This window comes from Hemitrygon akajei, unplaced genomic scaffold (genome assembly GCF_048418815.1).
Source record: "Hemitrygon akajei unplaced genomic scaffold, sHemAka1.3 Scf000076, whole genome shotgun sequence".
Lineage (NCBI taxonomy): Eukaryota > Metazoa > Chordata > Chondrichthyes > Myliobatiformes > Dasyatidae > Hemitrygon > Hemitrygon akajei.
In genome coordinates this window covers 3,456,149-3,483,438 of record NW_027331962.1, presented here as the reverse complement: position 1 = coordinate 3,483,438, position 27,290 = coordinate 3,456,149, and the positions used below count along the sequence as shown (strand labels likewise).

At 50.3% G+C, this 27,290-nt stretch overlaps 1 protein-coding gene across 1 annotated transcript; it reads left to right on the top strand.

The window, feature by feature from the left end:
- The first annotated feature begins 1,200 nt into the window (after positions 1 to 1,200).
- Positions 1,201 to 12,208, top strand: LOC140722374 (NLR family CARD domain-containing protein 3-like). Its single transcript, XM_073037130.1, has 4 exons — positions 1,201 to 1,814; positions 11,359 to 11,445; positions 11,601 to 11,768; positions 11,933 to 12,208. The coding sequence occupies exons 1-4, from the start codon at positions 1,237 to 1,239 to the stop codon at positions 12,018 to 12,020; spliced, it is 921 nt and encodes a 306-aa protein (XP_072893231.1). The 5' UTR covers positions 1,201 to 1,236; the 3' UTR covers positions 12,021 to 12,208.
- Positions 12,209 to 27,290: the final 15,082 nt, after the last annotated feature.

The window sequence follows — 27,290 nt, the reverse complement described above, 5'->3', positions numbered from 1 at the left end:
TGCTGAAATACCGTTATAAAGTTCTTTGTCAGATGAGCCGTTTAACATTTTGAATATGTTTTTGTTCCCATGGAAGATGTTCAGCAGAAACACCAGGAGACTCTGCGGGCACAAACTGAAACACTGAGAGTGAACACGATCCTGATGACGGAGAAGGTGAAGGTTTTCCAGCTGGCTGATCGATACGCTGAGCTCACGGTCATTTCTACTGTTCGAGATCGGACACTGGTGGAACATGAGCTGCTGGCAAGAGGCAGAGACCATGAGAATTATAGAGAGAAACATCTCCGCAGACAGCTGGAAAAAATCCGTACTGATCAGTTATTCCACAGCAGCTTTTCCCGGAGTAAATCCAAATCTGGGAGTTCAGCAGCAGTGGCCGGAGTCTCGGGGATCGGGAAAACAACGATGGTACAAAAGATTGTTTATGACTGGGCCATGGGGAAAATATACCAACAATTCCAGTTTGTCTTCAGTTTCACATTCCGAGATTTAAACACCATTAATTGGAGAATAAACCTGAGGGAACTGATTCTGGATCAGTATCCTTACTTTGGGAATTTCCTGAGAGAAGTCTGGAAGAACGCAGAGGGATTACTGTTTATATTCGATGGTTTGGATGAATTCAAACACAAAATCGATTTTGCGGACAGTCGGAGAGATACAGAACCCAAGCACCAGTGCCCAGATCCCGAGTGGAGGTGTGAAGTGTCTGACATTGTGTACAGTTTAATCCAGGGCAAGCTGCTCCCAGGGTGTTCAGTGCTGGTGACCACCCGTCCCTCTGCGTTACATTTATTGGAAAAGGCAAAGATCGCTGTCTGGGCTGAAATCCTGGGATTTGTTGATGAGGAACGGAAGAAATATTTCATCAGACATTTTGAAGATCAGACGGTGGCGGAAGCTGTTTTCAAACACGTGAAGGAGAACGAGATCCTGTACACCATGAGCTACAACCCCTCCTACTGCTGGATCCTCGCTCTGGCACTGGGCCCCTTCTTCACACAAAGAGTCAGGGACGCACAGCGAGTTCCCAAGACCATCACCCAACTGTACTCCTACTATATTTATAACATCCTGAAAAACCACGGCCGTGAGATTGAGAACCCCCGTGATGTGTTACTCAGGGTTGGTCAGATGGCCTTCAGAGGAGTGTCCGAGAAGAAGATTGTGTTTACAGATGGAGATCTGATCAAGTACAATCTGCAGCCTTCCCAGTTCCTGTCCGGGTTCCTGATGGAGCTTTTGGAGAGAGAGGATTCTGCCCAGAGCGTGGTGTACACATTCCCACACCTCACCATCCAAGAGTTTGTAGCTGCAGTCGCACAATTCCTGAATCCACATCCCGGGGATGTCCTGAAATTCCTCACTGAAGCTCACAACACGACAGATGGGCGATTTGAGGTATTTCTCCGTTTTGTTGCTGGTCTCTCCTCCCCAATGACAGCTCGGGGCCTGGTGGAGTTTCTGGGTCCATTTCCTCATGAAACAACCTGCCGGGTGATTGACTGGGTGAAGGAGGAGGTTAAACGCCAGAGTGGAAACACAGGGAGTGAAGCTGGTAAAAGGAGCCTCCTGAACACATTGCACTACCTGTTTGAGTCTCAGAATCGTGGACTGGCTCAGGCCGCACTGGGATCTGTGAAAACACTTTCATTCAGTAGAATGACACTGACCCCGATTGACTGCGCGGTCCTGTCTCATGTCATCGGACTCTGTGATACAATAAAACACCTCGACCTGTGTAACTGCCACATTCAGTGTGAAGGAATCCAGCGGCTGGGACCCGGGGTGCACAAGTGCCAGGAGTTGAGGTAACTTGATTTATCTATCACTCTGAACTGTGAAACTATTCTATTGTGTTGTTTCAATGTTAAGGAATTTCTGTAAAACTGTAATGATTCAAATTGTGAAGAATTGTGACAAATGCCCAGGGGATCGGTCAGTAATTCCCCAAGGACGGGAGGGTTCTGTGGTTCCTTGTGAAGGGATGTTGGAGACTTCATCAGATCAGTGAATAACAACCATTGGTTTAATGGTAGTAAATCACAGGAATGGCCGTGTTTCTCGCTGCCTGTGACACGACCATTGACAATGTTCCTTCTCACTGTTACTGACACCCAGACCGACACTGACTGCAGCAGGTGGGTCAGAGATTCACACCCCCTTCCCAGTGAGGGACAAGAGACCGTCAGCAGACTGTCCCAGTGAGAAGGAAAGAAATACCATTGTGAGATTGCCCTCCCCTGCCCTTGATAGTGTGTGACTTTGCTCACTACCAGATACACAGAGAGCGAGGCCGCATCTCCTCTGGGTCTCTGTTCAGACCCAACACACACGTACAAAAATTTTCTGCATCCTCTCGTCTTGTAGGATTATCGTTTAACCTTGGAATCCTCCTGTGTGACTTTTTATCCCAATCCCCCTTCGATTCTTAGGGATCTCGTCCCCATCCCCATTCCTCCTGTGGGCTCTCTATTACCCTTTCCTCATCCTCCAGTGGAATGTCTTTTCCCCACCCCCCTTCCTACGGGATATTTCTTCCCCATTCCCCTTCCTCCTGTGGGTTCTCTCTTCGCCATTCCCTTCCCTCCAGTGGTATCTCTTCCCATCCCCCCTTCCTCCTGTCAGATCTCTTTTCCCCATCCCCCATCCTCCTATGGGATCTCTCTTCGCAAACCCCCTTCATCCTGTGGGATCTCATTTCCCCATCCCCCACCCTCCTGTTGGATCTCTCCTCCCCATTCCCCTTCCTCCTGTGGGATCTATCTTCCCCATCCCCCTTCCTCCTGTCGGATCTCTCTTCCCCATCCGCCTTCCTCCTGTGGGATCTCTCTTCCCCATTCCCCTTCCTCCTGTAGGTTCTCTCTTCCCCATTCCCTTCCCTCCAGTGGTATCCCTTCCCATTCCCCTTTCATCCTGTGGGATCTATCTTCCCCATCCCCCTTCCTCCTGTCGGATCTCTCTTCCCCATCCCCCTACCTCCTGTCGGATCTCTCTACCCCATCCCCTTATCCCTCTCCCTCCTGTTGGATCTCTCCTCCCCATCCCCCTACCTCCTGTCGGATTTCTCTCCCCCCATCCCCCTTCCTCCTGTGGGATCTCTCTCCCCCATCCCCCTTCCTCCTGTGGGATCTCTCTTCCCCATCCCCCTTCTTCCAGTGGGAACTGACCTCCCCATATTCAACTCCTGAAGAGCCGGCAACATCCTCGCAGATCTTTTCTGCACACTTTCAGTCTTACTGATATCCGTCCTATAGTTCAGTGACCAGAACTGCACACAATACTCCAAATTTGGCCTCACCAATGACTTATACAACCTCACCATAACATTCCAAATCCTATACTCAACTTTGATTTATGAATGCCAGGATGCCAAAAGCCTTCTTTACAACCCTGTCTCCCTGTGACGCCACTTTCAGGGAATTATGTATCTGAACTCCCAGATCCCTTTCTTCCTGCACACTCCTCAGTGCCCTACCATTTACTGTGTATGTCCTACCTTGATTTGTCCTTACAAAATGGAACACCTCACACTTGTCTGCATTAAATTCCATCTGCAATTTTCTGGCCCATGTTGCCAGTTGGTCCAGATCCCTCTGCAAGCTTTGAAAGCCTTCCTCGCTGTCCACAACGCCTCCAAACTTGCTGATCCAATTTATCACATTATCATCTAGATCATTGATATAGACAACAAACAACAATGGTCCCAGCACAGTTCCCTGAGACACACCACTAGTCACTGGCCTCCAGTCTGAGAAGCAATGATCCACTACCACTCTCTGTCTTCTCACACACTGCCAATTTCGAATCCAATCTACAACCTCTCCATGGATACCTACTGTCTGAACCTTCTGAACTAACCTCCCATGTTGGACCTTGTCAAAAGCCTTACTAAAGTTAATGTAGACAACATCCACAGCCTTTCCTTCATGTGCATTCTTGGTAACCTCCTCGAAAAACACTACAGGATTCATTAAACACGATCTGCCATGAACAAAGCCATGCTGACTATCTTTAATCAGCCCTTGGTTGTCCAAATCCTTGTATATCCGATCTCTCAGAACACCTTCCAATAATTTACCTAATACCGATGTCAGGCTCAATGGCCTATAATTACCTGGTGCACTTTTGGAGCCTTTTTCAAACAACTGAACAACATGAGCTACCCTCCAATCCTCTGGCACCGCACTTGTGGTGAAGGACATTTTAAATATTTTTGCCAGGACCCCTGCAATTTCTACACTTGTCCCTCTCAAAGTCCGAGAAAATATCATGTCAGGCCTGGGGGATTTATTTACCTTTATTTGCTGTAAGGCAGTAAGCACCTCCTCCTCTTTAATCTCTATATGTTCCATAACACATAGAATAGTACAGCACATTATAGGCCCTTCGGCCCACAATGTTGTGCCGACCCTCAAACCCTGCCTGCCATATAACACCCCACCTTAAATTCCTCCAGATGCCTGTCTAGTAGTCTCTTAAACTTCACTAGTGTATCTGCCTCCACCACTGACTCAGGCTGTGCATTCCACGCACCAACCACTCTCTGAGTGAAAAACCTTCCTCTAATATCCCCCTTGAACTTCCCTCCCCTTACCTTAAAGCCATGTCCTCTTGTACTGAGCAGTGGTGCCCTGGGGAAGAGGCACTGGATGTATACTCTGTCTATTCCTCTTAATATCTTGTACACCTCTATCATGTCTCCTCTCATCCTCCTTCTTTCCAAAGAGTAAAGCCCTAGCTCCCTTAATCTCTGATCATAATCCATACTCTCTAAAGCAGGCAGAATCCTGGTAAATCTCCTCTGTACCCTTTCCAATGCTTCCACATCCTTCCTATAGCGAGGTGACCAGAACTGGACGCAGTCCTTCAAGTGTGGCCTAACTAGAGTTTTATAGAGCTGCATCATTACATCGCGTCTCTTAAACTCTATCCCTTGACTTATGAAAGCTAACACCCCATAAACTTTCTTAACTACCCTATCTACCTGTGAGGCAACTTTCAGGGATCTGTGGACATGTATCCCCTGATCCCTCTGCTCCTCCACACTACCAACTAAATCGCCATTTACTTTGTACTCTGCCTTGGAGTTTGTCCTTCCGAAGTGTACCATCTCACACTTCTCCGGGTTGAACTCCATCTGCCACTTCTCAGCCCACCTCTGCATCCTATCAATGTCTCTCTGCAATCTTCGACAATCCTCTACACAATCTACAACACCACCAACCTTTGTGTCGTCTGCAAACTTGCCAACCCACCCTTCTACCCCCACAACCAGGTCGTTAATAAAAATTACAAAAAATAGAGGTCCCAGAACAGATCCTTATGGGCCACCACAAGTCACAACCCTCCAATCTGAATGTTCTACCTTCACCATGACTATCTGCCTTCTGCAGGCAAGCCAATTCTTAATCCAACTGTCCACACTTCCCTGGATCCAATACCTTCTGAGTTTTTAAATAAGCCTACCGTGTGGAACCTTGTCAAATTCCTTACTAAAATCCTTGTAGATCACATCCACTGCACTATACTCATCTATATGCCTGGTCACCTCCTCAAAGAACTCTATCAGGCTTGTTAGGCACGATCTGCCCTTCCCAAAGCCATCCTGGCTGTCCCTGATCAGACCATGATTCTCTAAAGGCCCATAGATCCTATCTCTAAGAATCTTTTCCAACAGCTTTCCCACCACAGATGTAAGGCTCACTGATCTATAATTACCTGGACTATCCCTACTATCTTTTTTGAACAAGGGGACAGCATTCGCCTCCCTCCAATCCTCCCGTACCATTCCCGTGGACAACGAGAACATAAAGATCCTAGCCAGAGGTTCAGCAATCTCTTCCCTTGCCTCGTGGAGCAGCCTGGGGAATATTCCGGCAGGCCCCGGGGACTTATCCGTCCTAACAACTCCAACACCTCCTCTCCCTTAACATCAACATGCTCCAGAACATCAACCTCACTCATATTGTCCGCATCGTCATCAAGTTCCCTCTCATTGGTGAATACCGAAGAGAAGTATTCATTGAGGACCTCGCTCACTTCCACAGCCTCCAGGCACATCTTCCCACTTTTTTCTCTAATCGGTCCTACCATCATTCCTGTCATCCTATTGTTCCTCACATAATTGAAGAATGCATTGGGGTTTTCCTTTACCCTACTCGCCAAGGCCTTCTCATGCCCCCTTCTTGCTGTTCTCAGCCTCTTCTTAAGCTCCTTTCTTGCTACCCTATATTCCTCAATAGACCCATCTGATCCCTGCTTCCTAAACCTCATGTATGCTGCCTTCTTCCACCTGACTAGATTTTCCACTTCACTTGTCACCCATGGTTCCTTCAACCTACCATTCATTATCTTCCTCACCGGGACAAATTAATCCCTAACATCCTGCAAGAGATCCTTAAACATCGACCACATGTCCATAGTACATTTCCCTGCAAAAACATCATCCCAATTCACACCCGCAAGTTCTAGTCTTATAGCCTCATAATTTGTCCTTCCCCAATTAAAAATGTTCCTGTCCTCTCTGATTCTATCCTTTTCCATGATAATGCTAAAGGTCAGGGAGCAGTGGGCACACACCCCCAGATGCTCACCCACTGACAGATCTGTGACCTGACCCGGTTCGTTACCTAATACTAGATCTAGTATGGCATTCCTGCTAGTCGGCCTGTCAACATACTGTGACAGGAATCCACCCTGGACACACTTAACAAACTCTGCCCCATCTAAACCCTTGGAACTAATCAAGTGCCAATCAATATTAGGGAAGTTAAAGTCACCCATGATAACAACCCTGTTATTTTTGCACCTTTCCAAAATCTGCCTCCCAATCTGCTCCTCTGTATCTCTGCTGCAATCAGGGGGCCTATAGGATACCCCCGTAGAGTATCTGCTCCCTTCCTGTTCCTGACTTCCACCCATACTGACTCAAAAGAGGATCCTGCTACATTACCCACCCTTTCTGCAGCTGTAATAGTATCCCTGACCAGTAATGCCACCCGTCCTCCCCTTTTCCCCCCTCTCTATCCCTTTGAAAGCACTGAAATCCAGGAATATTGAGAATCCATTCCTGTCCTGGTGCCAGCCAAGTCTCCGTAATGGCCACTACATCATAATTCCATGTATGCATCCAAGCTCTCAGTTCATCACCTTTGTTCCTGATGCTTCTTGCATTGAAGTACACGCACTTTAGCCCTTCTAACTTACTGCCTTTATACCCTTTATTCTGCTTCTCTTTCCTCAAAGCCTCTCTATATGTTAGATCTGGCTTTACTCCATGCACTTCTTTCACTGCTCTATCGCTCTGGGTCCCATTCCCCTTGCAAATTAGTTTAAACCCTCCCGAACCATGCTAGCAAACCTACCAGCAAGGATATTGCTCCCCCTTGAGTTCAGGTGCAACCCATCCAATCTGTACAGGTCCCGCCTTCCCCAGAAGAGATCCCAATGGCCCAAAAATCTAAAACCCTGCCCCCTGCACCAACTCCTCAGCCATGTATTCAACTGCCATCTCCTCCAATTCTTACCATCACTATCACGTAGTACTGGCAGCAATCCTGAGAACGCCACCCTTGAGTTCCTGTTCTTCAGCCTTCTGCCTAGTTCCCGAAACTCACACTTCAGGACCTCATCCCTCTTCCTGCCTATGTCATTGGTCCCAATATGTATCACGACTTCTGGTTGCTTTCCCTCTCGTACCAGAATGTCATGTACCCGGTCAGACACATCCCGGACCCTGGCACCCGGGAGGCAACAAACCATGCGGGTTTCCTTCTCATGTCCACAAAATCTCCTCTCTGCTCCCCTGACTATACAGTCTCCAATGACGACAGCTCTCCTCCTCTCCGTCCCACCCTTCTGCATCACAGGGTCAGAATCAGTGACAGAGGCCCTGCCACCGTGGCTCACACCTGGTCGGTCGTCCTCACCAACAGCATCCAGCACGGTAAACTTATTATTCAGGGGAATGGCTACAGGGGTGCTCTGCAGTACCTGTCTACTCTCCTTCGCTTTCCCCCCTCGGACTGTCACCCAACGACCTGCTTCCGGCAGCCTAGGTGTGACTACTTCCCTGTAGCTCTCATCTATGTCTGCCTCATTCTCCCTTATGAGTCGAAAGTCATCCAGCTACTGCTCCAGATTCCTCACACGGTCTTCCAGAACGCCCAGCCGCAAGCACTTCTGGCAGATGTGACTCTGCGGGAGAGGGGCATTCCCCCAAGACTGCCACATCTCACAGGAAAGGCACATCACCGTCTCAGGAGGCATTGTAAAGACCTGTCAAAGCCTCAAATCTCCACTCACTCACTGGCCGCTTTCCACAGGCCGCTCAGCTTGAGCTACCCCTCTATTTATTTGTTTGAGCTTTTCAAACTGCTTGGTCAATCAGCTGCTTTCTGCTGAGTCTGAGCTATTCAAATCTTGGTTGTCTTGATTTGCACAGTCCAACTGCCAAAACTGCCAGAATATCTCGAGTCAAAGCCTCAAATTTCAACTCCTTCACTGGCCCACTCACTCACTGGCCGCGTTCCATGACACTACTGTTTGTTTTCTTTAATTCCATATCCGCTATGCCAGTTTCCTGAGTAGACACTGACGCAAAAAAACTGTTTAAAATCTTCCCCATCTCATGATGCTCCACACATAGACCACATAGACAACCACTCTGATCTTCTAGGGGACAAATTTTGTCCTTTACTATCCTTTTACTCTTAATATACTTGTAGAAACCCTTCGGGTTTACCTTCACATTATCTGCCAACACAACCTTATGTCTTCTTTTTGCCTTCCTGATTTCCTTCTTTAGTATTCCCTTACATTCTCTATACTCTTCAAGTATTTCATTTGTTCCTTGTTGCCTGTATCTGCTAAACACCTACTTAACCAGATCGCCAATATCCCTTGAAAAACAAGGTTCCCTATCCCTGTTAACTTTGCCTTTAATCCTGGCAGGAACATGCAAACTCCGGATGTAAGCGCAGTTCAGTAACTCCACTTACTGAATACATCATTGCCAGAAAACAACTTATCCCAATCCACTCTTCCCAGATCCTCTCTCATTTCCACAAAATTGGCCCTTCTCCAGTTCAGAACCTTAACTGGTGGACCAGTCCTATCCTTATCCATAATTATCTTGAAACTAATGACATTATGGTCACTGGACCCAAAATGTTCGCTTACACATACTTCTGTCACCTGACCTGTCTGATTCCCTAATAGGAGATCAGGTACTGCACCCTCTCTCGTTGGTACCTCAATATATTGATTTAGAAAACTTTCCTGAACACATTTGACAAACTCCACGCCATCTAACCCTTTCACAGAGTGGGAGTCCAGGTCAATATGTGGGAAGTTAAAATCCCCTACGATTACAACTTTCTGTTTCTTACATTGGTGTGCTAACTCTCTACAGATTTGCTCCCCCAATTCTCTCTGACTATTGGGCCGTATATAATAATATCCTATTCGTGTGGTCACTCCTTTCCCGTTCCTCAGCTCCACCCATACGGCCTCTGTAAATCAGCCCTCAGGGCTGTCCCGTCTATGCACAGCTGTGAGATTCTCCCTGACTAGTAATGCCACTCCTCCCCCTTTCATCCCTCCCCCTCTATCACGTCTGAAACAACGTAACCTCGGAACATGAAGCTGCCAGTCCGGCCCCTCCTGCAAACCAAGTCTTAGTAATAGCAATAATGTCGAAATCATCATGTGCCAATCCACGCCCTAAACTCATCCGCCTTACCTACAATACTCCTTGCATTGAAATAGATGCACCTGAGAACATTTTTATCACGTACAAACCATTGATATCTGTCTATACAGGCAGTCCTCGCATGACCATTATCCTCCTCCACATCACTATCTGCTCTAATACTCTGCCCCCTCCCCCTGCAACGTTGTTTAAAACCCCCGGAGCAGAACTTGCTAACCTACCGGCAAGGATGTTAGACCCCTCCAGTTCAGGTGCAAACTGCCCAATTCGAACGGGTCCCACCTCCCCTGGAAGAAAGACCAATTGTCCAGAAACAAGAATCCCTCCCTCATGCACCATCCCCTCAGCCACGTATTTAGCTGCATTATTTCTAGCCTCACTAGCACGTGGTACGGGTAGCAATCCACCTGTGGGATCTCACTTTCCCATCCCCCATTCATCCTCTGGGCTCTCCGTCCCCACTCCCCCTTCCTGCTGTTGGAACTCTCCTCAGCATCCCCCTTCCTCCTGTGGGATCTCTCTCCCCCATCACCCTTCCTCTTGTGGGATCTCTCTCCCCCATCCCATTTCCTCCTGTGGGATCTCTCTTCCCCAACCCCCTTCCTCCTGCGGGATCTCTCTTCCCCATCCCCCTTCCTCCTGTGGGATCTCTCTCCCCCATCCCCCTTCCTCTTCTGGGATCCCTCTGCCCCATCCCTCATCCTCTTGTGGGATCTCTCTACCCCATCCCCCTTCCTCCTGTGGGGTCTCTCTCCCCCATCCCCCTTCCTACTGTGGGATCTCTCTCCCCCATCCCCCTTCCTCCTGTGGGATCTCTCTCCCCCATCCCCCTTCTTCCTGTGGGATCTCTCTTCCCCATCCCCCCTCCTCCTGTGGGATCTGTCACCCGATCCCCCCTCCTCCTGTGGGATACCTCTTCCCCATCCCTTTCCTTCTGTGGGATCTCTCTCCCCCATCCCTTTCCTCCTGTGGGATCTCTGTTCCACTTCCCCCTTCCTCCTGTGGGATCTCTCATCCCCATCCCGCTTTCTCCTGTGGGATCTCTCACCCCATCCCCCTTCCTTCTGTGGGACCTCTCTCCCCCATCCCCCTTCCTCTTGTGGGATCTCTGTTCCCCATCCCCCTTCCTTCTGTGGGATCTTTCCCCATCCCCCTTCCTCCTGTGGGATCTCTCTCCCCAATCCCCTTCCTCCTGTGGGATCTCTCTCCCCCATCCCCCTTCCTCCTGTGGGATCTCTCTTCCACATCCGCTTCCTTCTGTGTCTTTCCATCCTTTACCTTAGGTGATGTCTCTTCCTCCATCTCCCATCGACATTTCCTGATTCTCAAATCTTCCTCACTGTTTGACTTTCTCCTCTTCACCCCTGCCCTTTCCGACTGTCTCACGTCAGGAACACTTTTCTAACCATCGGGGAATGAGAGAGAATATGTGGAGTTTACAGGGTCACACCGACCGACGAAATTACTGACATTCGGTGAATTCATTGGATCTGGGCAGTGAGGGACATTGACAGTGATGGGAACTCCGATCAGTGAATTAATAAAGGGTTTAATGTTCCCTGAAATATCCGAGTGAGAGAAATTCCCCCAAACCCACGCTTTTAATCACTATGTTCATCAATTTGTCGGTTTGTGTTTAGTCTGAACGATAATAAACTGGGAGATTCAGGAGTGAAACTGGTGTCTGCGGCTCTGAGGAACCCGGAGTGTAAAATACAGAAACTGTGGTAAGTACCAGACTGTGGGAGATTGTGTTTACAGTCACTGGGTGTCTGACACTGAACATTAATGTGATCAGTAATTGTGTTACTGATAAACACTGGGGATTTGTACCGTCTGCTGTCTCTCTGTGTCCTTCACCCTCACTCTCTCTCATCTCCAGGCTGAGGGATGTGGGTCTCACAGATTCTGGTGCCGAGGATCTCGTCTCCGCTCTCAGTACAAACCCATCAGTGACGGAGCTGAACCTGGCATTAAACTCTCTGACATACCGATCTGTCCCCGCTTTCCGCCGCCTGATACTGACCCTCCCGAGTCTGGAGCTGATCTGGTGAGTGTTTGTGTTAATGTTCAATGTGATAAAATATCAGCGGATCCGCGGGTTTTCTGGTGATATTTGTCTGTGAGTGTTGTTGAAACATTAACCCCGGTCCCCTGTTACTGACAGTGTTGTGTAATCTGTTTATTTCATCTTTATTCTCCCATCTGTTTCAGGCTGTACGGGAATCGGTTCAGTCCGACCGGGAGGAAGGAACTGAGATCTCTGCAGGAACCCAGACCCGGACTGATGGTGTGGATCTGAACATCTGAATGTGTGAACATCCCCGCCCGCGGGATGGGGACATTTGGCCGACTCCCCGGCCTCCCCTTTAACTCCCGCCCTTACCTTTAACGGCCGCGCGCCCGGGGCTGATTCCCAACGGTTTTAACGGAACCGGCTCGGGCCTCGCGCTGTGTGCGTCGCTCGCAGCGGTCCCGCCGTGACGTATTTCCGCCTGCTGTCCGGTGGGACAGTTTCCGCCGCATGTGCGTGTTCGAGACTCATTTGTGTGACCCCGGGGAATTACTCGGACTGGAAGAGCCCGGGGGTCCGGGGCTCAGTCTGGGACACCGGTGTCCCGGGGTGGGGGGGGATGATCCCGGGGGAGAATCCTTTTGCCCCCTTTGCTGAGGACGGTGCATTCGGCAGCCTGGCCGATATAATGATGTTAAATGGACAAATCCCTCGGCAGTGACCCTGGATCTGCAGCGATCCCGGACACGGCCCTGAAGTGTGATTTTATAATCATCGGTTCCCCGATGCAGAGTGACGGGGAGAAACGGGACTGATTATTCAACCGGTCACTCCTTGTCGCCGGTCAGTTAATTGTGTGTGACTGTGAGCAGATCATTTATTCCCGCACGTTAGCAGCTCACACATTGTTTCATTTATATTTCTCATAAAAAATCAATAAACCACTGTATCTTCCTATCTAGTGTCGGACTCGAGTTTTATTTGAGGTTTCTGTTGCCCTCCACACCCTGTGCACTGCAACAGTGGGTCAGAGCTCCTCACACTGACATAGTAAGGTCTCAGCTCTAGGCTGAGGGAGGTCGGACAAGCAGAGTCTAGGAGCCCAGGATCTCATGTCCACCAAAGCCCATTCCTGGCTAATTGACCCCCGCCTGTCCCCCTCAGTTAAAATCGACGTGAATCCACTGAGGTCCCGAGTACGAGAGTGATGGGGGGGGAAAACCGGCGTCAGACACAGAATGATTCTCCCTCCACACCGTCCCATCACACACTCCCGGGGTCAGACACAGAGTGAATCTCCCTCCGCACCGTCCCATCGCACACTCCCGGGGGTCAGACACAGAGTGAATCTCCCTCCACACCGTCACATCACACACTCCCGGGGTCAGACACAGAGTGAATCTCCCTCCACACCGTCCCATCACACACTCCCGGGATCAGACACAGAGTGAATCTCCCTCCACACCGTCCCATCACACACTCCCGGGGTCAGACACAGAATGAATCTCCCTCCGCACCGTCCCATCACACACTCCCGGGGTCAGACACAGAGCGAAGCTCCCTCCTCACCTGCCATCTGAAGGCTTGTTCATGAAGCTCCACTTCATGCCGGTCGGAAACCCGGCCCCTCCCCGACCCCTCAGCCCGAACGTCTTCACCTCCCCAAGGATCCAGTCCGCCCCCTTCAGCAGGATCTCCTTCGTCTTGTACCAGTCGCCCCGCCGTAGCGCCCCCTTCAGCCTGGGGGGACAAGAGTGGAGGGGAGTGGGAAGAGGGGGAAAAGAGTAAGGGGGATTGAAAAAGATTTATGTCCTGTCATCACCCTGATAGCGAGGGAGTGCCCCCAATTTCCTGTGAGTTATGGAGCGTCTGAATTTCCCTGGCAGGTCAGAGTGTGCTGACGTTCACGTCCCAGATGCAGGCAACTCAGAATTGATAACCCTTCGCCTTGGGGGCTTCAGAAAAGACACCCCCTCCCGTTAAGTACGGGAGAATCACAAGTTCCCACGGTTTTATAAAATGAGCAGCCAGAAAGATCCATTACTCAAACAGGTGACGTCCACAAATACTCCAACCTTCTGAATTCGGGAATGTCCACAAATACCCCAACCCCTAAATTAGGGGACGTCCACAAATATACCCAACCCCTAAATTAGGAGACGTCCAAAAATACCCCAACCTCTGAATTAGGGGACTTCCATAAATACCCCAAACCCTGAATTAGGGAATGTCCACAAATACCTCAACCCCTGAATTAGGGGACGTCCACAAATACTCCAACCCCTGAATTAGGGGACGTCCACAAATACCCCAATCCCTGAATTAGGAGACGTCCACAAATACCCCAACCTCTGAATTAGGGGACTTCCACAAATACCCCAAACCCTGAATTAGGGAATGTCCACAAATACCTCAACCCCTGAATTAGGGAACGTCCACAATTACCACAACTCCTCTATCAGGGGACGTCCACAAACACCCCAACCACAGAATTAGGGGACGTCCACAAATACCCCAACCACAGAATTAGGGGACGTCAACAAATACCCCAACCTCTGAATTAGGGGACTTCCACAAATACCCCAACCCCTGAATTAGGGGACGTCCACAAATACCCCAACCACAGAATTAGGGGACGTCCACAAATACCCCAACCTCTGAATTAGGGGACTTCCACAAATACCCCAACCCCTGAATTAGGGGACGTCCAAAAATACCCCAACCCCTCTATTACGGGATGTCCACAAATACCCCAGTCTCTCTCTGAGGGAACGTCCACAAATACCCCAATCCCTGATTGAGGGAACGTCCGCAAATACCCCAATCCCTGAATGAGGGAACGTCCACAAATACCCCAATTCCTGAATGTGGGAACGTCCACAAATTCCCCAATCCCTGAATGAGGGAACGTCCACAAATTCCCCTATCCCTGAATGAGGGAACGTCCACAAGTACCCGAAACCCTGAATGAGGGAATGTCCACAAATTCCCCAATCCCTGAATGAGGGAACGTCCACAAATACCCCAATCCCTGTGTAACACTTACCCAACAGGCTGGTATATGTCTAGGGGAAAAGGAGACCCAGTCACTCACCAACCCCACCTCCCGTACTCGCAGGTGCTGTGAGAATCAAGTTTATGCCTCGCGCCCGCCCACAGTATGAAACCCACAACAAATACCGTTATGAAATACACTTTAAAGAGTTTACTAAAATTAAAAGAGTATTAGGCAATACAATATATCTGCAAGGAAAAAAACAAAAGGCGCCAACTTATCAAAGTTCAGTCAGTTTAATGCACATCGTTGGAGCTCAACCATCGAACCATCCAACCCCTCGTCGCTTGCCTCCGACCTCCACGTCTTCGCACCTAGGCCCCCCCGGTGGTCTTCCGAGCAGAGCAGCGCACGTCCACCTTCCTCGGCGTCTTCCTCCCGACTCCCCACCAAAAGCCCGCGAAAAACCCCTTCCCCACGTGCCCAGCCTCACAAGACAAAATAACATTCCCCATTGGTTAACAAATGAATACAATTACCATATCAGCAAGTATAAAGCAAAACAACTACGAGAGAAACACTTATCAGACAAAGAAGCATTCTTACTCTAAACAAACCAAGAAAACCCATTTTTAGTAACATACACAGGACATTGTACATTCTCTCCCCACCAGCAAATGTCATGCCCTCATGGCATTACCAGAGTTCCCCAACGCTTCTTGCAACACTCAAAACCCAACCCAGGTGCAGAAAACAGTGACATAACTACCCAGAGCGGTAGAAATCACACTCGGTTCTCCTGGTACCGCTCCGGGGGCGCCTAATTCTCTGAGACCTCCATACCCCTTCTGCCCCACTGGGCTGCCTCTTCACCTGCGAACCCACTGTCTCGGACACCCCAGGTCTATCTGACAGACCCCCACCCCCTTCCGCACGGGATCCTCCCTCACCTGAGATCTCTCCGGCTCACGCTCGGGTTCCACCCTCTCTCCCCCCAATGTTGGCTGCCTCTCCATCTGACCCTCAAGACCTTCCCTCCTCTCACCCAACTCAGTATGGGAAGGGCCAGGAGCCTCCTCTTCTGGTACTGGAGTCGTCCTCATCCGAATCGGACCCGTCCCCGCTCTTCAGCAGCGGGCTCTTCTCTTTCTCTGCACCCTCGCAGAGTCCTTGTACTGGGCGTAATCTCCCACTCTGGCTCCGTATCCACCTGCACCGCTTGACCCAGCGGCAGCAGGTGATTTCGATGGAGTACCTTGATAGGCCCTTTCCCATCCTCAGGTTTCACCCGGTAAACTGGCAGGTTCGGCATCTGGCTCTCTATTACATAGAGGGTGGCCGCCCGTCGATCTGCCAACTTGTGCTTACCAGGGAGTCCCAAATTCCGTAAAAGGACCCGGTCGCCCGGCAATAATTGGACAAACTTCACCTTTCGATCATACCGCATCTTATTCCTCTGATTTTGTTTGGTAGCCGCCGCCTCGGCCAACTCGTACGCCCGCTGTAACTCCCTCTTCATGTCGGACACATACTTTAGATGGGACTTCCCGGGTAATTCACCCACTTCACCCCCAAAACACAAGTCAATGGGCAACCTCGCTTCCCGCCCGAACATCAGATAATAGGGCGAATATCCTGTAGCATCATTGCGAGTACAATTGTAACAGTGAACCAATTGTCCAATATGACGACTCCACCTGCTTTTCTGCCCAATCTCCAGCGTCCCGAGCATATCCAACAGGGTCCGATTGAACCTCTCTGGCTGCGGATCTCCCTGTGGGTGATACGGGGTAGTCCTGGATTTCTCACCCCCAAGCATAGTCAGTAATTCATGGATAAGGCGGCTCTCAAAGTCCCGCCCCTGATCGCTATGGATTCGCCTGGGAAGGCCGTAATGAACAAAATACTTCTCCCATAACACCTTCGCCACTGTCGTCGCCTTCTGATCCGTAGTGGGAAATGCCTGAGCATCGCGAGTGTAATGATCAGTGATGACTAAGACATTCGCGGTGTTGCTGGTGTCAGGTTCAATCGACAGAAAATCCACACATACCAGGTCCAGAGGTCCCGCACTCTGCAAGTGCGACAGTGGAGCCGCCAGCGCGGGCAGGGTCTTCCTCCGGATGCAACGACTGCAGCCCCTACAGTATTTTTCGACTTCCCCCCTCATCCGGGGCCAGTAGAACCGGTCTTTGAGTAATCCATAGGTCTTTTCCACCCCCAAGTGTCCAGAATCATCATGTAGGGCCTGGAGTACAGCCTGCCGATACTCCTCCGGCAGGACCAGTTGCCAACAGTGGGGTTGTTCCTGAGGCGCCGTTACCCGGTATAAGATTTTATTCTTTAACTTCAACCGAGACCACTCCTTCAACAACAGGGGCACGAATGGGTGTTTCGCCTTCTCAGCCAACGCCCCATCCCCCCCCTCGACCGCTCTCCACACTGTGCCAATGCCCGTGTCATTTTGCTGAGCAGCGGCCACTTCCCCCGGACTCAGTTCCGGCAACTGTTTAGTCCGTAGTACGGTCAGGTCACAGTAAGCTAGGGGTATGGCGTCGTCAAAACCCCCCAAATGGTCCACGGCTCGTTCCAGCCTCCCTCTTCCCTCGGCCTTCACGGTGATAGCAAACTGGCACATCGCCTTCACTCCAGGGGCAGGGACACTCTCCCACTCCTCATCCCTCTCCTGTTCCCCCGGCTCCCGACGAGACAAAGCATCCGCATCGACATTCTTGCTTCCTGGGCCGGTACCTCAGGCTGAAATCATATACCGACAAGGCCGCCAGCCACCGATGTCCTGTGGCATCCAACTTTGCCGAAGTCAAAATATAAGTGAGCGGATTGTTATCCGTTCGCACCTCAAACTTGGCTCCGTACAGGTAATCGCCCAACTTGTCCACCACCGCCCACTTCAGCGCCAGGAACTCCAACTTGTGAGTGGGATAGTTTCTCTCCGATGGCGACAAGCTTCGGCTGACAAAGGCTACCGGCCTCAATGCTTTGCCATGCTCCTGGTACAGAACAGCCCCGAGACCCTCTCGACTGGCATCCGTGTGCAGCACATATGGCTTCTGGGGATCGGCAAAAGCCAACACCGGGGCCTGGGTCAGTGCCCTTTTCAAAGATCGGAACGCCTCTTCACATTGATCATCCCATCTCGAGCCAAAAGGTTCCGCCGGGTTCCAGTATCCTCCAGCGTCCTGCCTCTGGTCCCCCTTCCTTTTCTTTCCCACCGGGGGATAGCCACACAACAGTTGAGTCAACGGGTGACACACTTTGGCGTATCCTTTCACAAATCGCCGGTAATACCCACAGAACCCCAAAAATGAGCGCAGAGCGCCCACTTTCTGGGGTCTCGGCCAGGTGGTCACGGCCTCTATCTTGGTTGGATCAGTAGCCACTCCCTCTCGCGAAATGATATGACCAACGTAGCTAACCGACGACTTGCAGAACTGGCATTTGTCCAGGGAAAGCTTCAACCCTTCTTCATTAAGCCGGCCCAACACCTTCAACAGCCTCTCCTCATGTTCCTCCAAAGTCGATCCAAACACTATCAAATCGTCCAGGTACACCAGCACCTCTAACAGATTCATATCCCCCACAGTTCTCTCCATGAGCCTCTGGAAGGTGGCTGGGGCTCCCGATATGCCTTGGGGCATTCGTTCGAACTGAAAGAACCCCAGCGGGCAGATAAAAGCGGTCTTCTATTTATCGCCCGCACTCATTGGGATCTGGTAATACCCACTTCTTAAATCCAGCACACTGAACCACTTCGCACCGCTCAGGCAGGTCAACGCATCCTCGACTCTTGGGACAGTATATTGATCAGGGACAGTTCGCCGATTCAACGTCCTGTAGTCAACGCACATGCGCACTCGCCCATTCTTCTTCCGTGCCACCACTATTGGGGACGCATAAGGACTTCGGGACTCAGCTATGATTCCGGCCTCCTTCAACTTGCGCAGGTGCTGCCGCACGTCCTCAACATCTGCCGGAGCCAGCCGCCGGGATCTCTCTCTGAACGGGGTGTCCTCCGTCACCCGGATGGTGTGGCGAGTGCTTTTGGAGCAGCCAACATCAAACTCGCCCCGAGAAAAAACAGCTTCCATCTTCAGCATCGTCACCACTAGCCTGTGTTTCCAATCCGGCGACACAGGGGAATCTCTGAAGTTAAAGACTTCAGCGGTTAGCTCCCTTCGATGCTCCGATCCCTCCCCGTTAGGGGTCCTCACTGGTGCGCTAGACATTACCGTCACCGGGAACAGATGTGCCAGCGGCATTCCCCTCTTAAAGGTGATTTCTCTTGCCGTGGTGTTCCTGACACTTATAGCTATACGCCTCGCATGTACCACCCCTGGTCTCTGCACTTCGGGCCTCACCAGCGCCCCCGCCGGAAATCGTGTCTCCCCTTCAAGATCGTCCAGTCGGCACTCCTGGGAATCTGGGGGTCCCCATCACTGGTGCTACCTCCCCGGGTCGGATCACCTTGGGCCTCGCCTGCGTACACCACACCGTCCCGCGTTTACACTCCGGGTCCAGTCCTAGTGAGGCAACCCCTTCTTCGAACACCGCTCGAAACACTGGATGCACCGAGAGGGTCTCCAGAAAGTCTTCCCCCGCTTTCTCCTTACAAGCTCCCAGGAGCCGTCGCACAACGGGGGAATTACTCCCCACCAGGAGGGCAGCACCACCAGTTTCCACCGGGTCAGGACACACCAACACCAACGTCTCAATAGCTTCGGACACTCCCACATCGCCCTCCGAGAACTCCAATCTCACCGATAGGTACCCGTCGTACGGGTAGTCACCCTCGCTCACACCCCAAATCTGCAGGGCGTCAAATGGGGTTACGGGCAAATGCTTTAGATATTGGTGGTAGAAAGACCGGTACAATAAGGTCACCTGCGATCCCGTATCCAGAACGGCTTTTGCGTAATCTCCCTCTATCCGTAGACCCACACTGGCACGGGGTCCTACCAGCCCATCCGGAATTGAGGCGTGGGCACCCGGTGGTCCCCTGGCTGATATCTGGGAACGGGTTCCTCCAGAGGCTCCAGTCCGTTCCCTCACTGAGCCTCTCCTAAGTTTCCCGACACCTCCCCCTTCTTAGTCGCAGGGGGGCTTGTCCTCCGCGGAACTCCTTGTCTCTCACAATCCCACCTAAAGTGTCCCTCCTCTCCACAGCTATAGCACACCCTCGGCCGCCCACAGTCCCGCCTGAAATGCCCCTCTTTCCCACAGTTAAAGCACACGCTGCCTGCCGCCCCTCCTCTCCCAGGACGACTCCCACTCCCAAACCACGGCACTGGTCGCCCCTGAGAGTGGGTACCTCCCCTGTCCCTCCCCTCCAGAGGGGATTCTCTACCCCTCGGTGGGTTGACATTCCTCCACCCAGCCACCACTTCCTGTATCACTGAGGGTCGCTCCCGTAGGCCCGCGCCCCTTTTCCGCCCCAACGCTCTCTCCTCCTCCCGCACCTCTCTAATCAATTGCCCGAACGATGGAGGGGGGCCTTTCCTATAAGCCTGCCTAATAGTCCACGCCACCTTGTCCTCCTCCAGAGAGCCACTGAATAACTGACTCATCCTCACGCTAGCCACGTCAGGTGCCTTCACTACCCCCCGGCGCCGCAGCCCCGAGAGCATCCCCTCCATCCTAAATATGTACTCGGAGAGCTTTTCCCCTCTCCATTGTTCCAGGCGTTGGAACTCTGCTAAAAGCAGCCAGGGTTCCCCTGACAACCCAAACGCTCCCTCCAAAACTTCTATACATTCCTCCACTGAGGCCCCAGACTTTTCAGCTTTCCATTCCCGAACGGTTTTGGCTGCTAAACCCCTCAAACTTCCCACCAATCGCTGCCGCTTCTCCTCCTCCGAGCCTGGCCACTCCTCTAACATCAAGGACGTATGCTCGATCCAGGTCTCATAGTCCACCTCCCCGTCCGGAGTAGGCTCGGCTCCGGAGAACACCCCCAGCTTCAGCCGTGGCCTCTCGGCCACTCCCACCAGGGAGTTAAGTGCGGCTGCCAGCTCGGAGGCTTCCCCCCCTACCTGGGGGGCGGGGCCTAGTCACGCCTCCCTCCTCCAACCTCCCTTTACTAGTGCCTGCCACCTCTCCGGGGTTTTCCTCTAACTCTAGCTCCTCCTCCAATGTCTCCTCAGCCTCATCCTTGGAGAGGGTGTGGAGCCCCCACAGCCCCTCCTCCCCCGGTACACTGACCGTCGCCGGCAGTTCCAACGTCCTGACGTCAGCACTCGTACTAACCAACACCCAGCTAGACTCCATCTCTTTACCACACCGTCGAGCTACCAATTCTACCTGCCCCATACCCTTCACCAAACTGAACCCCCGCACTACCGCGTCTCCCGAGACTCGAAAATCCACTCCGCTCACTACGCATGCGTACTGTGCCGGTACACCTTCAAATCGGCACCAGTGAACAATTTTCTCTCTCTCCATTACCCTCACTACCTGCGCGATTCCCCAGCCCCTTGACAATCCAATCCCGGACGAGCCCCCACAAATGTAACACTTACCCAACAGGCTGGTATATGTCTAGGGGAAAAAGAGATCCAGCCACACACCAACCCCGCCTCCCGTTCACGCAGGTGCTGTGAGAATCGAGTTTATGCCTCGCGCCCCCGCCGGCAGTATCAAACTCACAGCAAATACCGTTATGAAATACACTTTAAAGAGTTTACTAAAATTAAAAGAGTATTAGGCAGTACAATATATATATATAAGAAAAAAACAAAAGGCGCCAACTTATCAAAGTTCAGTCAGTTTAGTGCACATCGGTGGAGCTCATCCAGCGAACCATTCGACTCCTCGGTGGTCGTCCTCCCGAAACTCCCACTTCGGACTCCCCGGTGGTCTCCCGAGCGCACGTCCTCCTTCCTCGGCGTCTCCCTCCGGACTCCCCAAGCCCGCGCAACCCCTCCCCCAAGTTCCAAGCCTCACAAAACACAGTAACATTCCTCATTGATTAACAAATGAATACAATTACCATATCAGCCATTCTAAAGCGAAACAACGGCAAGAGAAACTTTTAACAGACAAAGAAGCATTCCTACTCGTAACAAACCACAGAAGCCCTTTTTAGTAACATACACAGGACATTGTACAAAACTGGCTCTGGATGGAGAATGGTGGGGTTAATTTCGCCCCCTTTTCCCACTAAACTAGCCCGCACCTCCCAATAACACCACCCCGTGCTTCCGCTGACTCCACTTTCTCCACTCCTCCTACCGACCCCGCCCTCTCCACTCCCAATGACCCCACCGCTCTCCGCCCTCTGACCCCGCCCCTATTTCCACCGACCTTTTGCTCTTCACCTACTGACCTAGCCCTGTCCCCCGCGAGCTAGGCCACTTCCCCTAATGATCTGCGCCCCATTCTCTGACTATACTCCGTACCCTTCCGATCCCGTTCACTGCTCCCACTGCCAGATCAGAGCGTAAGATACAGAAGCAAAAGTTCTCCCTCGCCCACTCTCATTGCCCACCTCATCCAAGCGCTTCTGGGCGCCGATCCTCCTCTTTCATCCCGATCCCTCCATGTTCCATCCTAAACATCTCTAAAATTCCCTACTGCATCAGTCGCAACCGGCATCCCCTGCAGTGAATACGAGGCAGCCACCACAGTCTGTGTTGGGACCGTCCATGACGAAGTTGTTTAAGATCAGCTCCTGAACAGCGACGGCGCCTGGGCCCACAGATGAGAAGTCCGCTCTCTGTAGTTCTTTTAATTATTTGCCTTTTAACTTCTTTTATCGATTATCCCTTCGCGTGCTACACATCTCAACCTCACCCGCGGGGGCATTTTCACGTGTTCCGCCGTGTGAGCGCACCCATCTCTGCAGAAACAACGGACTCCAGCGCCACCCTCTGGTTGGACAGCGATGGTGCATCTGCAATAGAACTCTTGGTGCGTCCATCACTGTCAGGCTGGGAGAGAAATTAGCGGACTGGTCTTCACCGCAAGAATCAGAATCAGGTTTATTATCACCGGCATGTGTCGTGAAATTAGTTAACATAGCCGCAGCAGTTCAATGCAATAATACATAGAACGGAAAATCAATCAATTACAGATAATGTATATAGAATAGATTAAAAATCGTGCAAAATCAGAAATAATATATATTGAAAAAGTGAGATAGTGTTCACGGGGTCAACGTCCGTTTAGGAAACGGATGGCAGAAGGGAAGAAGCGTCCATGGCGGAGTTGTTTAAAATCAGCGGTGACCAGCGACGCCGCCTGGAGAGTCAGACTGGAAGTCCAGTGCTTCGCCTTGTGAGAGATCCCAGAACTGCAATCACAACGGACTAGAGCGCCACCCACTGGCAGAACAGCGGTAGTGCGCTGCAGATGAAATCCTGGGCGTTTTTCGCTGTTTGAACTGCCACCGCTGAAGAAAACAATTAGCGGACTGTTCTTAATTGTCAGAGAGTTGGAGTTTAACAACAGGGACGTTAAACTACACTTCTACTTGGTGAGGCCACTCCTCGAGTACTGAGCACAGTTCTGGTCCCTCGTTTCGAAAAGAATATGAGGTAGTGACTGTTACAGTCACGAATTCGGCAGCGCAGCGGGTTCGGCAAATGCGCTCGTGATTATTGTACGTGAACCCCTCAGGCTCGGACAGCACGTGCTCGACTGGGGGAAGACAGCAACTGAGAAATCTCGTTTCTGTGTATCATCGAATTATTATTTCATTGCGATGGTATTTAACAACATTCTTTCCGTTGTGGTGCTTGCCGAGGCATGAACAAAGCACAGCAACTTTTCGCTGCTGGTTGCGTTCGGCCTTGCCTGAGAAATTGGACGTTCGACTCAACTGACGCTGAATGCTAGCGGTATTCGTTTGATATTTAGTTACTCCTCTCAGCCGCAGTGATGGCATCGTTTTCCATTGGAGAGTTTTAGTTAACCGCCCAGGCTGGCTGAGCGTTTAATGCTTTCCGTCCCTCTAAACTCTGTTTGCATGAAAGTTTGGGAATTTTCGTCCCACTTCAGAGTCTCTCTCTCTCTCTACACTTGAGAAGGAAGTGACAGCTGACGCCATTTTTAAGCTCTGACCTGAGAATCGCCTTTCTGAGATAGCGGCCCCATCCGGATTTCATCCCACACCGGTTAGTCTCCCGATACAGTGACACCATCCGAACTCCGAGGAACTGCAGGCCAGTCATGATATGTGCGACCCCTAGCGAGCCAAGCGAGGATGACAGCGATAAAACAAAAAGGCCGACAAATATAGCGTATAAAGGGAGTGAATTCACCCAGGATTGAAGGTGAAACTATTGTTAATCAATATATTAACAGGATAACACCATTGGTGGCAGTTCCAACAACAATTGCTCAGGTGATTGGCAATCTCCTGAGAAACATTCAGTGCTCAGCCGACTCTGTGGCTGTTAACGAAGAAGAACTGAAAGTGTTTCAAACATTAAAGTGGCCATTGACTACTGCACCTGCTTTAAGAAACACTGCTACAGATAAACCATTTATCCGAGATGTTAACGATAAACACATGATGGAAGTCACACAGGAAAATATAGTCTAAGACCCTGTGTCCATGTATGTTGCAGAAATCTACAGTCCAACACAGTATAGCTTGACATCTCCCTAAACGAACACTAGGGGGCAGCATCAAGTCCGTTTGCTTCTCATTTTTTGGGTATTTGCATTTAGACAATATTCAACCCATTCAATTCTTCTACCAAAGTCCTTGCCGACACATTTCATGATCCTGTATTCTAGCTGCCATTTCTTTGCCAATTCTCATAATCTCCTTAAGTACTGCTGCAGCCTCTCAAATTCCCCAAAAGAAAACATCAACCGATTCACTTCTGACTCTTCTGCTTGTTGTTTCATCAAAGAATACCAACAGATTTGACAGGCAAGATTTTACCCTGAAGAAATCATGCTGACTAAAGCATATTTAACCAAGTGTCTCCAGGTACCCTGAGATCTCATCCTTAATAATGGACGCCAACAACTTCCCCACCACTGAGGTTAGACTAACTGGCCAATAAGTTGCTTTCTTCTGCCTCTCTCCCTTCCTGAAGCCTGGAGCGCTATCACAGAGATTCTTGATAATAATGCCTCCACAATCTCTCCGGCCACCTCTTTCAGAACCCTGCGGTGTCACCATCTGGTCCAGGTGGCGAGCCTCCCTTCAGACCTTCAGGTTTTTAAGAACCCTCTCCCTTCTAAAGGTGACCACTCATTTCATGATCCCCGACACCTGGAACTTCTACCAAACCGCTGGTGTCTTCCACAATGAAAAACAACGCAAAATAATTTCTCACTTCTTCCGCTATTTCCTTGCTCCCCATTGCTACCGCTTCAGCATTATCTTCCTGCGGCCCGATATCCACTCTCACCACTCTTTTACACTTTATGCATCAGAAGAAACTTTTAGCATCCTGGTTAATTTTATGGACTTGCGTAATTTCGCATTCCACCTTTACCAAAAGAAATGACCTTTTCAGTTGCCTTCTGTTAGGTTTTAAAAGTTTTCCGAATAATCTGACGGCCCATTAATTTGGCTCTATTATATGCCCTCGCTTTGAATTGTGTGCTGTCTTTGACGTCACTTGTTGGCTACGTTTCTGTCATCTTTCCTTTAGAATAATTATTCCTCTTTGGGATGTATATACCCTGCGCCTTCGGAATTGCTCCCGGGCACTCCTGCCATTGCTGCTCTGCCGTCACCCCTGCCAGTGTTCTTTTCCGATCAATTCTGGCCCAATCCTTCTCATGGCTTTGTAATTCCCCCTAACGCCACTGTAGTACTGACACATCTCACTTCAGGTTCCCCTTCTCAAATTTCTGAATGAATCCGATCTTGTGATTACTCATCCCAAAGGATGAGCTCTCTAAACTTAAAAATTGTTTAAGCTCTCTAAACAATTCTGGTTCGTTGGCGGGCAGGATTAAGGAAACCCCCAAGACATTCTACACGTATGTGAAGAACAAGAGGATGAGATGTGAAAGAATAGGACCTATCAAGTGTGACAGTGGGAAAGTGTGTATGGAAAAGAAGCAAATAACAGAGGTACTTAATGAATTCCTTCCTTCTGTATTCGCTAAGGAAAAGGATCTTGGTGATTGTACTGATGACTTGCAGCAGACTGAAAACCTTGAGCATGTAGATATTAAGAAAGAGGATGTGCTGGAGCTTTTGGAAAGCATCAAGTTGGATAAGTCGCCGGGACCGGATGAGATGTACCCCAGGCTACTGTGGGAGGCGAGGAAGGTGATTGCTGATCCTCTGCCGATGATCTCTGCATCATCAATGTGGACAGGAGAGGTTCTGGAGGATTGGATGGCTCCAGATGCTTTTCCTTTATTCAACAAAGGGAGTAGAGATATCCCAGGAAATTATAGACCAGTGAGTCTTGATGCAGTGGTTGGTAGGTTGATGGAGATTATTCTGTGAGACAGGATTTAGGAACATTTGGAGAGGCATAATATGATTAGGAATAGTCAGCAAGGTTTTGTCAACGACAGGTCGTGCCTTACGAGCCTGAGTGTTTTTTTATTTTTTGAGGATGTGATTAAAGACATTGATGAAGGAAGAGCAGTAGATGGAGTGTATATGAATTTCAGCAAGGCATTTGATAAGGTACCCCATGCAAGGCTTATTGAGAAAGTAAGGAGGCATGGGATCCAAGGGGACATTGCTTTGTGGATCGAGAACTGGCTTGCCCTCAGAAGGCAAAGACTGATTGTAGACGAGTCATATTCTGCATGGAGGTCGGTGACCAGTGGAGTGCCTCAGGGATCTGTTCTGGGACCCTTACTCTTCGTGATTTTTATAAATGACCTGGATGAGGAAGTGCAAGGATGGGTTACTAAGTTTGCTAACGACACCAAGGTTGGAGGTGTTGTGGATCGTGTGGAGGGCTGTCAGAGGTTACAGCGGGACCTTTCCTACGGTACTACTTGCATTGAAATACAGACAGCTCAGGATATTGGTTGCACCATACTTAACATAGAACAAGGAAAAGACAGTAGTACAGCACAGTAAAGGCCTTTCGGCCCACAATGTTGTGCCGACCCTTAACCCTGCCTCCCATATAACCCCACAAATTAGATTTCTCCATATACCTCTCTAGTAGTCCCTCAAATTTCACTAGCGTATCAACCTCCACCACTGACTCAGGCAGTGCATTCCACGCAGCAACCATTTTCTGAGTAAAAAACCTTCCTCTAATATCCCCCTTGAACTTTTTTCCCCTTACCTTAAAGCCATGTCCTCTTGTACTGAGCAGTGGTGCCCTGGGGAAGAGGCGCTGGCTGTCCACTCTGTCTATTCCTCTTAATATCTTGTACACCTCTATCATGTCTCCTCTCATCCTCCTTCTCTCCAGAGAGTAAAGCCATAGTTCCCTTAATCTTTGATCATAATCCATACTCTCGAAACCAGGCAGCATCCTGGTAAATCTCCTCTGTACCCTTTCCAATGCTTCCACATCCTTCCTATAGTGAGGCGACCAGAACTGGACACAGTACTCTAAGTGTGGCCTAACTACAGTTTTATAGAGCGGCATCATTAC